Source organism: Sinocyclocheilus anshuiensis, unplaced genomic scaffold, assembly GCF_001515605.1.
Source record: "Sinocyclocheilus anshuiensis isolate Anshui unplaced genomic scaffold, SAMN03320099.WGS_v1.1 scaffold343, whole genome shotgun sequence".
Lineage (NCBI taxonomy): Eukaryota > Metazoa > Chordata > Actinopteri > Cypriniformes > Cyprinidae > Sinocyclocheilus > Sinocyclocheilus anshuiensis.
In genome coordinates this window covers 1,129,058-1,143,873 of record NW_015549598.1, presented here as the reverse complement: position 1 = coordinate 1,143,873, position 14,816 = coordinate 1,129,058, and the positions used below count along the sequence as shown (strand labels likewise).

The 14,816-nt window shown below is 33.0% G+C and overlaps 1 protein-coding gene across 3 annotated transcripts in view; it reads left to right on the top strand.

Moving 5' to 3' along the window:
• The window catches only part of LOC107658618 (EGF-like repeat and discoidin I-like domain-containing protein 3), a 30,198-nt gene extending 20,356 nt beyond the window's left edge, over nt 1-9,842 (top strand). For all 3 annotated transcript variants that reach the window (XM_016447234.1, XM_016447233.1, XM_016447232.1), the window contains 5 exons: nt 237-392; nt 2,964-3,108; nt 3,194-3,378; nt 7,063-7,218; nt 8,769-9,842. In XM_016447234.1, the coding sequence (XP_016302720.1) occupies nt 237-392; nt 2,964-3,108; nt 3,194-3,378; nt 7,063-7,218; nt 8,769-8,918 (792 nt within the window). In that variant the 3' untranslated portion in view covers nt 8,919-9,842. The remainder of the gene's footprint in view (nt 1-236; nt 393-2,963; nt 3,109-3,193; nt 3,379-7,062; nt 7,219-8,768) is intronic.
• Nucleotides 9,843-14,816: the final 4,974 nt, after the last annotated feature.

The following is a 14,816-nucleotide window of genomic DNA, read 5'->3' as shown; positions in this document are numbered from 1 at the left end:
TATATATATATATATATATATGTAACATTGACAATTTAATAGAATTTATTTGTATAGTGCTTTTCACAATGCAAACATTTATGGCTATACCTTCCACACAACCTCTCTCCAGATACACGGCCGTCATCAGATACACAGCAATTTCTGATAGGGACAAATTATGACTCCACAGCCCACGAGGCTTCACTCGTTCATCTTGTGAGCTGAGGCCATCGATTTGTGCTGTCCCCTCACAGATAAATCTGCAGCGGAGGATGAGGGTGACCGGACTGATAACACAGGGTGCCAAGCGAATTGGAAGCCCAGAGTACGTGAAATCATATAAAGTGGCATACAGTGACGACGGGAAGGCCTGGAGCATGTTTAAAGTCAAGGACACGGATGAGGACATGGTAAGACGGGGCACGCTGTTCGTTCCAGATGAGATGAGAGAGCCCGAGGGGGATTCTTTTAAATTAAGAAAGTGTCCACTTAAGACGTACTCCTGCCAACTTGCCCCTCTTTCCAGTTTTTATTTTTATCACTCAGACTCTTCTTGTTTCATATATCAGTGAGAAATCTCCCTGTAATGTGGATGAGAATGATTTTATCACTTAAATTTGATTTCATTTTCATTTATTATCATTTTTTTGAAGTCTATGACAGCTATTTTTGAGTTCATGTTATATGATCTTTATAAATAAATTATACGTAAAAAAAAATGCACATAATGATTTGCGTTTAAATTATATCATTCAAATTATAATGTTCAATAATTAAATACAGTATCATTCAAAAGTTTGGGGTCAGTTAGATTTTTTAATGTTTTTAATGAATGTCTCTTCTACTCATCAAAGCTGCATTTATTTGATCAAAAATATAGGAAAAACAGTAAATATTTTGAAATATTATTACAATTTAAAATAACTGTTTTTTGTTTTAATATATTTTAAAATGTAATTTATTCCTGTGATGCAAAGCTGAATTTTCAGCATTATTACTCCAGTCTTCAGTGTCCCATGATCCTTCAGAAATCATTCTGATATGCTGATTTGCTGCTCAAGAAGCAATTATCATTATTATTATTATTGTTATTGTTATTTTTATTATCAATGTTCGAAACAGTTGTGCTGCTTAATATTTTTGTCAAAGCTGATTTTATTATTATTATTTGACATTATTGTTTCATGAATAGAACATTAGAAAGAAAGCATTTATTTGAAATGAAAATATTTTGTAATATTATAAATGTCTTTACTGTTACGTTTGATCAATTTAATGCATCATTGCTGAATAAAAGTATTAATTTCTTAAAAAAAAAAAGGTTCAGCTTCATAATGTGTGAATATTCGACCTGAGAAAGCCATGACTGACCAATCAGAATCAAATACTTCAGAGCAGATGTATAATAACCAAATGTTTTTAGAGGTTTATCATATTCATAAATAGTTGCACTTTTTTTTATTTGTTATATATATATATATATATATATGTAACATTGACAATTTAATAGAATTTATTTGTATAGTGCTTTTCACAATGCAAACATTTATGGCTATACCTTCCACACAACCTCTCTCCAGATACACGGCCGTCATCAGATACACAGCAATTTCTGATAGGGACAAATTATGACTCCACAGCCCACGAGGCTTCACTCGTTCATCTTGTGAGCTGAGGCCATCGATTTGTGCTGTCCCCTCACAGATAAATCTGCAGCGGAGGATGAGGGTGACCGGACTGATAACACAGGGTGCCAAGCGAATTGGAAGCCCAGAGTACGTGAAATCATATAAAGTGGCATACAGTGACGACGGGAAGGCCTGGAGCATGTTTAAAGTCAAGGACACGGATGAGGACATGGTAAGACGGGGCACGCTGTTCGTTCCAGATGAGATGAGAGAGCCCGAGGGGGATTCTTTTAAATTAAGAAAGTGTCCACTTAAGACGTACTCCTGCCAACTTGCCCCTCTTTCCAGTTTTTATTTTTATCACTCAGACTCTTCTTGTTTCATATATCAGTGAGAAATCTCCCTGTAATGTGGATGAGAATGATTTTATCACTTAAATTTGATTTCATTTTCATTTATTATCATTTTTTTGAAGTCTATGACAGCTATTTTTGAGTTCATGTTATATGATCTTTATAAATAAATTATACGTAAAAAAAAATGCACATAATGATTTGCGTTTAAATTATATCATTCAAATTATAATGTTCAATAATTAAATACAGTATCATTCAAAAGTTTGGGGTCAGTTAGATTTTTTAATGTTTTTAATGAATGTCTCTTCTACTCATCAAAGCTGCATTTATTTGATCAAAAATATAGGAAAAACAGTAAATATTTTGAAATATTATTACAATTTAAAATAACTGTTTTTTGTTTTAATATATTTTAAAATGTAATTTATTCCTGTGATGCAAAGCTGAATTTTCAGCATTATTACTCCAGTCTTCAGTGTCCCATGATCCTTCAGAAATCATTCTGATATGCTGATTTGCTGCTCAAGAAGCAATTATCATTATTATTATTATTGTTATTGTTATTTTTATTATCAATGTTCGAAACAGTTGTGCTGCTTAATATTTTTGTCAAAGCTGATTTTATTATTATTATTTGACATTATTGTTTCATGAATAGAACATTAGAAAGAAAGCATTTATTTGAAATGAAAATATTTTGTAATATTATAAATGTCTTTACTGTTACGTTTGATCAATTTAATGCATCATTGCTGAATAAAAGTATTAATTTCTTAAAAAAAAAAAGGTTCAGCTTCATAATGTGTGAATATTCGACCTGAGAAAGCCATGACTGACCAATCAGAATCAAATACTTCAGAGCAGATGTATAATAACCAAATGTTTTTAGAGGTTTATCATATTCATAAATAGTTGCACTTTTTTTTATTTGTTAAGCATTTTTGCGATTTTTAAAATGTTTGTAATTACAGTTTTTGTTTATGTTATTTTACTGCAGATATTCACCGGAAATACTGATAATAATTCCCCCTCAGCTAACTCCTTCAGTCCACCAATCGAAGCGCAGTACATCCGCATTTACCCACAAGTCTGCAGGAAACACTGCACACTGCGAATGGAGCTCCTGGGCTGTGAGCTCACAGGTCTGTGTTTTGAAGTGCGCAGTATTCGTCTCTGACACAGTCTTGAGTTAGAATTATGTTCACTCTTGCAATTGTTTTTTTTTAGGATGCTCAGAGCCCATGGGGATGAAGACCGGACACATCCAGGACTATCAGATCACCTCCTCCAGTGTGTTTCAGACCCTGAACATGGACATGTTCTCCTGGGAACCCTCCAAGGCCAGACTGGACAAACAGGGCAAGGTCAACGCATGGACATCAGCCCATAATGACCAATCCCAGTGGCTGCAGGTGAGACAGATATAAAAAAGTATAGTTCAGATTAACATTTTATTCAGGATGGACACTTTAAATTGATCAAAAGTGACAGTATCAGACATTTAGAATGTTACAAAAGATTTCTATTTCAAATAAATGCTGTTCTTTTGCACTTTCTATTCATCAAAAAATGCATCACAGTTTCCACAAAAATTGTAAGCAGCATAAATGTCACCATAGATAATAATAATAATAAACGTTTCTAGCAAATCAGCATATTAGAATGATTTCTGAAGGATCGTGTGACACTGAAGACTGGAGTAATGATGCAGAAAATTCAGCTTTGCATCACAGAAATAAATTAAAATTTTAAATATATTAAAATAGAAAACAGTTATTTTAACTTCCACAACATGACTAATTTTACTGTATTTTTACCAGGCTGGGAGTCCAGCAAGCCAGCTCAGATTGATTGTGCTTCATAAGACTAAATAGATCAGCAAGCTACAATATAAGGCTTTTCTCACTATGTTTAATTCTGGGTTATCATCATTTTTAACCGAGTTGAGAACACTATTAATCCTGGTTTATGAAGCGCGGCTCTGGAAATGCAGTGCCAGATGTGCTCGAATATTGTGCCAAGTTATTTAGCAACAGACAACCAATCATGAACTAAACATTGCTTGCCTCATTAAATATTCATGACTTAGTACAGTCGTAGAAACGTTCCTGTTCAGTTTCAGCCTCTGAGAGAGTTAAAAATGTTGAATAGTGATGGTGTACTTTGGAATGACAGAAAGACAACCAGAGAATATGTATGTGGTGATTTTGGGATTTCTAATTGGGCACCAAATAGGTTATACCATATCACAAAAGTTATTTCAGCCAATGGGATCATTTAGGGCACCGAGTGGGCTAAATTTGACACAGGGTGAGTAGCAGGATGTGTCATATGGCATCATCCTTGCTCAGTATACGATTTCAGCCCTGATTTTCTATGCCACATAAATACATTCATCCTCATGCATTCAATACACTGCAGGATAATCTTTAATTTCTCCCATAATCCTACAAGTACACCCACAGGTCAGTCTGTGGTCAGCTACTGTACAACCAACATCACTAATCTAACTAAACTGGTAGGCTGCTCATTGTTTGCCGTTATAACGGACTGTAAATCTGAGCTTGTTCTCAGACCCAAGAGCCGTAATGTCTTTAAATGGCTGAGTTGCCATTGAACTGAGATCGGGAAATTGGATCCGAGAGAGCAGGCTAATGTATATATTATATTACACCTGCACGCTTGCAGAGCCGAGCCCGGCCGCTCAAGCGCTCCTCTGAGATTGCAGAGCTGCTGTGAATGCCGCTCACGTCAGTCCAGGTCAGAAAGCAGAACCTGAGTCCTCATGAAAGAATAATACAGAGAGAGAAGCCGTACTGACTGCACAGTTGTGTCCCATTCAGGATATAGGAAACCAAATAAAAATATTCATAAAACAGCTGTGGGTTTTAATAATATAGCTACATTTTATTGTTTAATATGAATTATCTATGCTGTAAAAAGTGATTTTTCAAAGTTTTATATAAAACAAAGATTACTGGAGTAAGTTTTACAAGAAAATATTTATTTAGTCTTTCTACTTCACATCTAATTCAGTGCGTTATTTGCCATTGTTTTGTAATTAATTGTGACATTTACGAACAATTCCTGAGTAAAAATGATTTCTATGCCAAATTTTTTTTAGTGCATAAATGTTATCAAATAAAAAATTTCTAGAACCATAAAATGATATAATTTTTAAAATGCCAAGTTTAATATTTATTCAGACTAATGTTTTTCCCAACTGAGCAGACATATTTCTGTGACCTAATTTCAGTACTGTAAAAACAATTAACAATTATTAATATTTTAAAATAAAATGATAAAAATAATAAAATGATAAAAATAGTTTTTCTATGATCATGAGTTTATTAAATATAATGTACAATAAGTACACATGTGCTTATTGCACGTATAAGTATGTTTAAATTTTTTCATTATATTTAGTACATTTTAATTTACTCAAGTATGTATTAAATAATGAGAATTTTGATGTCATCATCATTTTATAGAGTTCTTAAAACAATATAGTGCTGTGTAATTAAATTTCTGCTTTGGTCATGTTCATTATTTTTACAGTATTGAAGTTCACAGTACTCAGTACTTTGTAGTACAGTACAGTACTGTACAGTAGTTGATAAAAAAATATTATGCAAAATTTTCTTAAAATAGACTTCATTAAATCATTATCATTATAATTATTATTATTAGTCGCATGATAACGTAATTTGACTAATTACACCAAAATAATTAAGCATAGTCTAAATTACTGTAATTTTTAATGATTTAAATGCATAAGTATTTACATAAACACACCCTGTGGGTGTGGCCATTCAAATCATGAATTGAATAAATTGACAAATTCTGAATTTTGCATATACCGAATATGAAATGCATATACCGAATTTAGAGAAGCATACTGTAGTTTCAGGCCTTTAGGCGTCATGTCATCTTATTTTCATAAAATGGCACAGCTTATTTGAATAAAAGCCAAGTTCATTCATCGAGACTGGCTTTTTTAGCAAAAACAAGAAGCTCCAGAGCAGTTAATTACAGCAGCCTTGAAATCCTGTAATACCACTAAAGTAACAGACTTACCAAATTCAGCGGCCTGAAGACGTTCCTGCGGTGTCAGTGGAACTGATTAACTCTAGTCCTCTGAGGGGAAACTCTGCAGTGCAGACGAGGGCTGTGATTTAGTCTGACGTCCATCACTCTGTGAAGGGCAGTGAATTCAAGCTGTATTAAACAGATAACAGGTTGAGAGACAGTCCCACCAAAGCAGGTGTGAGATTTGTTTTACCTTCAGACACCTTTCTAGTCATTAGCAGAGGTATAACCTACTTTACCATGACAATTTTAGACATGAGCAGAGCTGTCTACACTGCAAGCACCTGATGTTGGATGCCCATTTCTATTTTTGCACAGCTACTCCTGCAGTTTTCCTTTTTATCATTTTATTTTATTGATGCTGAAATCTATCTTTGAGCTCATAACTACATTTGCTATGGAAGCCCATTTCCACAATGGGATAAAAAAAAAGAAAAAGAAAAAGGTAACCAACTTTTTATCCTGCAATTCTGAGAAAAAAGTTCTTTTTCTTTTTTTTTTTTTTTTTTAATCAAATTATTTTTTTATTTTTTAAATCAAGAATTGTGAGATTTAAAATCAAAATTGCAAGATGTAAACTAAAAAAAAAAAAAGTCTGAATTATAATATAAACTCAGAATTGAAAGATATAAATTCGGAATTGCGAGAAAGTCAGAATTCTACGTTTATATCTTGCAATTCAGAATTGTGATGTAAACACAGAATTGCGAGAAAAAAGTCGCAATTACCTTTTTTATTTTTTTATTCTGGGGTGGAGATGGGCTTCCATCATTTTTTCCATAAACTGCCATTCAAAATGACATGTACATCCTGACAAAATCAAATTTTCTGCAACAAATATTTCATTGAATTACAGTAATATTTTACAAGTATGTGGTTTTGTGGAGGGCTCTTAATGGCGTAAAATGAGCTTCTAAAATGATATATGTAGACATTGCAAAGCATTTTTTTTTTTGTTTTCTTCACAGAAAAGTCTGTAGAAACACTCTCTCTCTCATTATCACCAGGTGGATTTGCACATTACCACCAAAATCACAGGAATTATCACCCAAGGAGCCAAAGATTTCGGGCATGTGCAGTTTGTCGGTTCCTATAAAGTGGCGTTCAGTAATGATGGAGAGAAATGGCTCATGTATCAGGATGAGAAACAACAGAAGGATAAGGTAGGACACTCTCTGTGTACATGAACATTTGAGGGAGACGCCATCATTTTTTAGGAAAGTATTTTTTTTTACTTAATGTCTTTTATTAAAAAAAACACTCAACTGATTGTACGGAATAGATGGAGCTTCTCGCACACACTGCATGAAGGACATGACATCAGCATTAACCATGAGAAAAATTTCAACCTCTCAGCATTTTTCTGACAATCTTCCACCTCCAGCCGAAGAATCACCTCCACGCTTTCCATCCGGAGCAGCAGCAGCTGACAAGATGAATGCTTTTCTCAGACACAAAACTCCAGCAGGAGCCCTTCTGTGGAGAAAAGAGAGGCAGTTATTTCTATTTAACATTCAACATTTATTAGACAGACACAACTATACTGAAGCTAGGGTGTTGTACATGGCTGCCAGTGTTGCTATGTGGTATATTTTCATTTCTATGCATCAATATGCAATACATAATAAATATATATAAGTACATTGCCACTCAAAAGTTGGGGGTCAGTTAGATTTTTTTAAAGAAATGTATACGTTTATTCAGCAGGGATGAATTAAGTTGAATTAAAGCAAAAGTAACAGAAAATATTCATTTTGTAATAATGTTACAAAAGATTTCTATTTCAAATAAACAATTCTAAAAAAATGTATCATGGTTTCCACAAAAATATTAAGCAGCCCAACTGCTTTCAACATTGATAATAATACATGTTTCTTGAGCAGGAAATCAGCATATTAGAATGATTTCTGAAGGATCATGTGACACTGAAGACTGGAATAATGATGCTGAAAATGCAGCTTTGCATCACAGAAATAAATTACATTTTAACATAAATTAAAATATACAAGTTATTTAAAATTTTAATAATATTTCACATTATTACTGTTTTTACTTTATATTTAATTATGCATAGTTATGTTTTCAATCAAATAAATGCAGCCTTGGTGAACATTAAAAAATCATGCCGACTCCAAATTTGAAATGGTAGCATAGGCAAATATTGTTGTTATTACTAAAGCATTTTAATATAAAAAAAAAATGCCACAGGGAGACTTTCGAATGATGACACAAATGAATCATTGAATCACTAGCACATTAAGTCAAACAGATTTACTCATGTGGGCGAATTTTTGGTGGATTTTGCTGAATTTTCATTTTTTAGTGAACTACTACCCCTTTCGCTTGATGTGACGTGTGATCTTTTCTCCTCATAACCCTTTCCCTGCTCCCTCAACACACAGAGACAGTTTTTGTCCTCTCACACACACACACACACACACACACTGTAAGGTCATGGTGTGGTGGTTGGGGGTTGTTAGTGGTGTTGGCTGGGTAATCTATTCTGACAGCGCTGATAAGAAACAGTCTACTGGAATAGATTCTCTCAGAGGACTAATCTGTGAACTAATAGATCTGTTAGATCTGCGCTATTAAAAGAGCTCTGCTTTATATCGCCTATTTTACCGCAGCATTATTGTGCACTTTTAAATGACATCAGAACGCCTGATTCAGCATTTTTGAATAACGCATTGTCCTTCGGTGTCATTGACAGATCTTCCAAGGAAACTTTGACAACGAAACACACAGAAAGAATGTGTTAGATCCGCCGATCTATGCCCGATTCATCCGGATTCTTCCGTGGTCGTGGTATGGACGCATCACTATGAGGGCGGAGCTTCTGGGGTGTCCGGAGGATCAGTGAAACTGCGGGCGCTCTTTATGACAGACTGTGTAAAAATAACATGTCTAATGGTGATCTTTCAAGGATGCTTTGGCCTGATTCGAAAATGAAAGATCTTTTGATAGTCAATGATTGTGATGACTTTGAATAGATTTTTTTTTTTCCGCTCTGGAAATTGCCACAACTTACCATGCTTTTCAAATGTTACTGTCACTGTACAACTGACTACTTTATTTCAGAGTATTATCCGAAATAGGTCGATTAAATTCACTCAGGTCAAAGGTCACATGCTAGAATAGTTCAAGTATATGATTTATGAATATAAGGAGGAGGTGAGAACTGTTGTTGCTATTCTTATGAATTTCTGTATATTAACTATTAAATGGTGTCATTTGTCATTTATTCAATTTCAATCAAAGCAAAATCAATGAATGAAAAGTATAGGAGAGTGGGGTAAACTGTGCCGCTTAGCAAGATTTACTTCACATGGAATGATACAGACTTAAGACTTAAAGGCTCATTCACACCAAGAACGATAACTATATTAGCGTCCACACAACGCATGATATCGTTCTGTTTATTTATTATAAGCGTGCACTGCAGTTTGTCATCAGCCGCTTTAAATGCTCTGTTATTGTTATATAGTGGTGTGGACTCTGCAATTGTTATGAATTTAGAAGGATTTTATAACTATATCTTTATTGTTATCTTAGTTTTCGTCCTTGGTGTGAACAGGCCTTAAGTGTAGTCAGATTTACCATTGCTTGCAACTTTTTGTGGGTGAAATCCAGTCATTTAAACAGAAAACCACACATTTGGGAATTTTGCATGAGGGCTAAAGATTTCCCTAAACCAATTTCACTACAGTTTCAAGTTTTGGTCACATGAATTCGCCGCTTTGGCCAACAGAGAGCGCCATTATACTACTCTTAAAAATATTTTGGGACTAAAATAAAATTTCCACCCATTTGTAATACAGAGTTTTAACTCAAAACAAACTAAAAAAACAAATTAAATGATGCATACTTAAATACACAATAACCAGGTTTATATATTTATCACCAATAAAACAAATTAGTTTCAATCTCATAAATTTTAACTTGAATATTGCTTGTTTTCACATTTTAATCATGTGCATGCTTTTTAACTGAATAAATTCAATTGAATTCACAATGAAAAATTAATGCCAATTCGGCAATTTGAATAAATGCATTTTGAAAATATGACTATTTAATGAAATCAAATAGATTTAAATAGCTAATAATAAACCATGCTATGATTTCTTTGAGTGGAAAAATCTGACCCGTTTCATTTATGTATGACTAAAAAATATGCATCACATTAAGTTTGTTAGTTTGTGCTAAAACTGTGTATTCCAAATGGATATATTCAAATATGAATATATTTACTTTTCAAGTAAAATAAATATGACTATAAATGTGAAAAAAAAAAATTCTTAATACAAAATTGCATTGTAAAGTCTTTTGTTGATGCACATTTTTTGCACTTTCACAAACCACCCCCAAAAAAAGGGTTAATATTCAAAATATTTTTACAGCTTGCCTACAAAAATTATGCAGTTCAATAGATTCAATTACTTACAACAACGTAGCATTACATATTTCAATTATATCCAAAGTCAACAGAAACAACTTAAAGTTAACATGAAATCAAAATGAAATTAGTTCCTGCTGGATAAATTCATTTTTGTACCGTTTCACTCAAAAATCTCAAAATACAGAATGGTTTCATGTTGACTTCAACTCGAATAAGCAAGAACAAGCCAACAAACATTTTCTTTCTTTCCTTCTTTTGTAGTGTTTTTTGAAAACCTGTAAATACAAAACAGTAAAGCAAGAGCAGTTTGGTATAATCATATCTATTTCTTCATTGCTGTATTCACTGGACAGTTATTGACCAGATCTGATTATAATGTACTATAGTATAACTGAACTCTTAATGGTCATTTCAACAATAAAACTCAAACTTTGAGACCGTTCTTGCACAGTTACAGTTCTTTATTCACGGAGTCTGAATATGTATAAGGACACGGTCTATTCCGTTTTTGCTGATGTTTTCAAACTTCAATAACCACAACAAGCACACAGCCTGACCTTGAGCGCACAATCCCTGGAATTTCAAAACATATGCATTGAAAAGCTATCGGGTGAGGACTGGAGTTTCGTGTATATTTGTATGTTGCTGTGTATTAATTCTGATCCATACCAGTTTGAGATGACCAAACTGCTTTTTTGGAATCTGGCAGCTGGTTTGTTGCCGGTCTAAAGTGGTCTAAAATGTTGAAATCAGGTCCACCTGACTGACTATCCAAACCAGCGTGGACCAGCTAATGACCATAAATGAGCAGCTGCTTTAATTTGATTAGTTTTAGTTAACAATAACAACACTGCTCATATAGATTGTCTAAATTAAAGATTTTATTCCACATCAGCAATTTATGCAAGAAAATATCACAATATGTGATCTATTCATTTTTTTGTTTAGTTTTCATTAAATTTTTCTATTTAGCTTTAATATATTTTTATTGCAGTTATACTTAAACATATTTATTTAAATTAGTTGCCAAGGCAACATTTCTAATTTTCTCTTTATTTTAATTTAGTTTTTAATTTTACTTTATTTTAATGACTGAACAACACTGCTCATAATTTAATTTAGACTGTCTAAATCAGGGGTGTCAAACTCAATTCCTGGAGGGCCGGAGCCCTGCAGAGTTTTGTTCCAACCCTGCTCCAACACACATACCATGTAGTTTTCAAATAAGCCTGAAGGACTTGATTAGTTGGATCAGGTGTGTTTAATTAGGGTTGAATCTAAACTCTGCAGGGCTCCGGCCCTCCAGGAATTGAGTTTGACACCCCAGGTCTAAATAAACCGCTTTATTCTACATCAGCCATTTATGCAAAAACTACTGCCTTATGTAAACTATAAAATTACAAAAAAAAAAAGTCGAAAATGATCTCAGTGAATTTAAAATCACAGAGTTTGTCCAACAGCGTGTATCTTTAGAGAGCCGTGGTGCGCTTTCTTACTGTTGGCATTATCAGGAGATGCAGAAGAAGATTGGCTCATGCATTTTTCATGTGCTTGGGTTCAGAGGAAGAGCCTGGGAGATCACTGTGCGTTTAATTGCTTCAGAAACCTTATGAATTTATGTCAACCTCTGACCACAGCTGAGAACAGAAATGATCACGTTGTAATTTTGCACTGTTGCGTCGCTCGTGTAGATGAAGTCAAAGTCTCTGTTTATCACGTCTGTCAGGTCTAATTATGCTAGCAGGTGAATGAAGAGCTGTCGTCTACAGGTATTAATGTGAGGCACTTTTTCTTTCTTTTTAGCTTTTTAACATGCTGACAGTCGAAGATGTTTCTGTGTTCAGTCAGGTGGACTAGAAACTGGTAGATCTGATTTCAACCTGGTAGACCACTTTAAAATAAAATCACAAAAGAAATCTCTTCAGAATCTCAATTATTTCTCCAGAGATCAAATGGAGACTTTAGTAATTAGGAAGATCTTGGCAACGTCTCACACTGTGCTCAGATTTGCCAAGATGCCAGTCTGAAATCAATCAGATCTTAATATGAACATTTCTCATCGACAGACTAAATGATCTGAGCTGCTGTTATGATCTATTTGATAAAAATGACCCCAGTGTATGTGAAATCACTGAGTGCTGGAGGAGCGAGTGTAAATTTGAGCCTGTAAATCATGTCGAAAGAGGCCAGTTCCTCAGAGACGAGGCCTCGCTAACATCTCCATCACTGTCTGAAGCACATAAGCAGCTCTTGAAATAACTTTGCAAACGAGAAAAAGAACCATGAAGCATGAAAATAATATAGCAAATTAAGTTTGCTTATGTATGCAGCAAATCACGAAGTTATATGTAATGTAAGTTGAAAGTAAATAATACTTCACGTTCAATCTAATTATACAATCAATTGTATAAGCAGCAGAGGTTGAAGGTAAAAAAAAGGGTTGAAGTTTTGTCTATCATTTAGTTATTTAATTATCCTGAATTATTAGACTTATCAATTCAAAAAATAATTAGAACACAATGTATAACATCTATAAATTGTTCTGATATATCTATTTAAGTGAATGTTGTACCAGGATTAATATCTTTAACAAACTAAACCATAAAAAAAAACTGAAATAAATAGATAAATAGAAAAAAGCGTAGATTTTTATCTCAGCTAGTTGGTAAAATATATTTTATTTCAGCTAGGCAACATATGAAGTACTAAACTAAGTAAATAAAATTAAAATCTAACACTTAAAAACTACATGTATATAAAATAAACACACACACACACACACACAAACAATCAAAATGGCAAATACACACCAAATAAAAAAATATATATAAAAACATTAACTGATATATATATATATATTAAACAATTTTATTTCATTAAAAAAACTTGTTTTATTTCAGCAACATTTCTCATTTTCAACTTGAAGTACTAAACTAACTAAACCCAAATAAACTAAAAACTAAAACTCTATACAAAGTATAAAGATATATTTCAAATAAACTAAACAAATAAATAAAAAATAAAATGAAAGTGACAAAACCACACAACAAATAATATAAAAATAAAATCTAAAGCAAAATAAAAAAATTAAAAAAACTATATTAGTAAATCAGTGATACTAAAATAAGGCGTTTTACTATTTACTCTAACTACAGTTCTCTTTTGAATTATTTATTTTTTTATTTATCATTTTGTTTAATTAGTAAACAGTTATTTGAGCCCCTTGTGCTACTAGATTAATGACAGCAGACTACAAAAGTGCATTAATGTCGCCCTCTCGTGGTAATAGATGTCAATGGCAACAAAGAACACGACTGCCCTCTACTGGTAGTTTCAGGACGGTTCAGATTCATTACAGTATTAGCACCGATACTTTACAGCTCTTTTTTATACTAGAAAACAAACATGTGTAGTATGTTATATAAAAAAAAATACCAAAAACGTGTCCGAATGTAGTGTTTGAACAAATTAAGATAAACTGTCATACCGAGTTGAATCTCGTCACGTCCGCAGACGGGAAACAGTCATGTCTCTGTTAGAGAAGATAGCTTTGGCTTCATTCATTCATCTGTCAATCAGACAGCGGACACCAGGCACCAACGCTGGAGACAGGATGTGATGGACATTCATCTTGTGTCAACAGGAAGTAGTGACAGAGGCTTCTGTGAAAACAACGAGCCCCTTTGGTCTCTCCAGCCATCGCGAGTCAAGAAAGAGCCCACTTCAAATCAGCCGCCTGACAATAGATTCGCTGAGACTCGCTGTATTGTTTAAAGATAAAGAACTGATAAAGAGCAGACAGAGCGCGATAAAAATGAAGAAATCCGTGATCTCAGATCCGGCTCTTTCTAACATGAAACGTAAAGCACAAGTTTCAAATAGGCCTACTAAGTAAGAGAAAATATGCATATATATTTTTAAATAATAATAAATTATTATTATTTATTTAATAATAAATAAAATTAAAATTACAACACATACTAATTTACTAAAACTAAAATATAATTTAAATAAAAAAAATTAAAATTTTATTTAAGCTTGAAACATTTCTTTTTTTTATTTAATTTAACTTTATATACCAATAATATATGTATATATAATATAATAACTAAAACTAAAACTGAAATGAAAATGAATAGAAACTGCATACATGCATAAAAAACTAAAACTAAGGAAGTGTCAAAAACACTATATAAACATATTTAACAAAATAAAAAAGTATCAAATATGACAAAAACATATACATTTACTAAAACTGCAATGAAATCAAATAAAAGATATGTAACTTATTTTATTTCAGCTAGTTACCAAGGACACATTTCTCTTTTTCATTTAATTTAACTTGATGCACTAAAATAACCA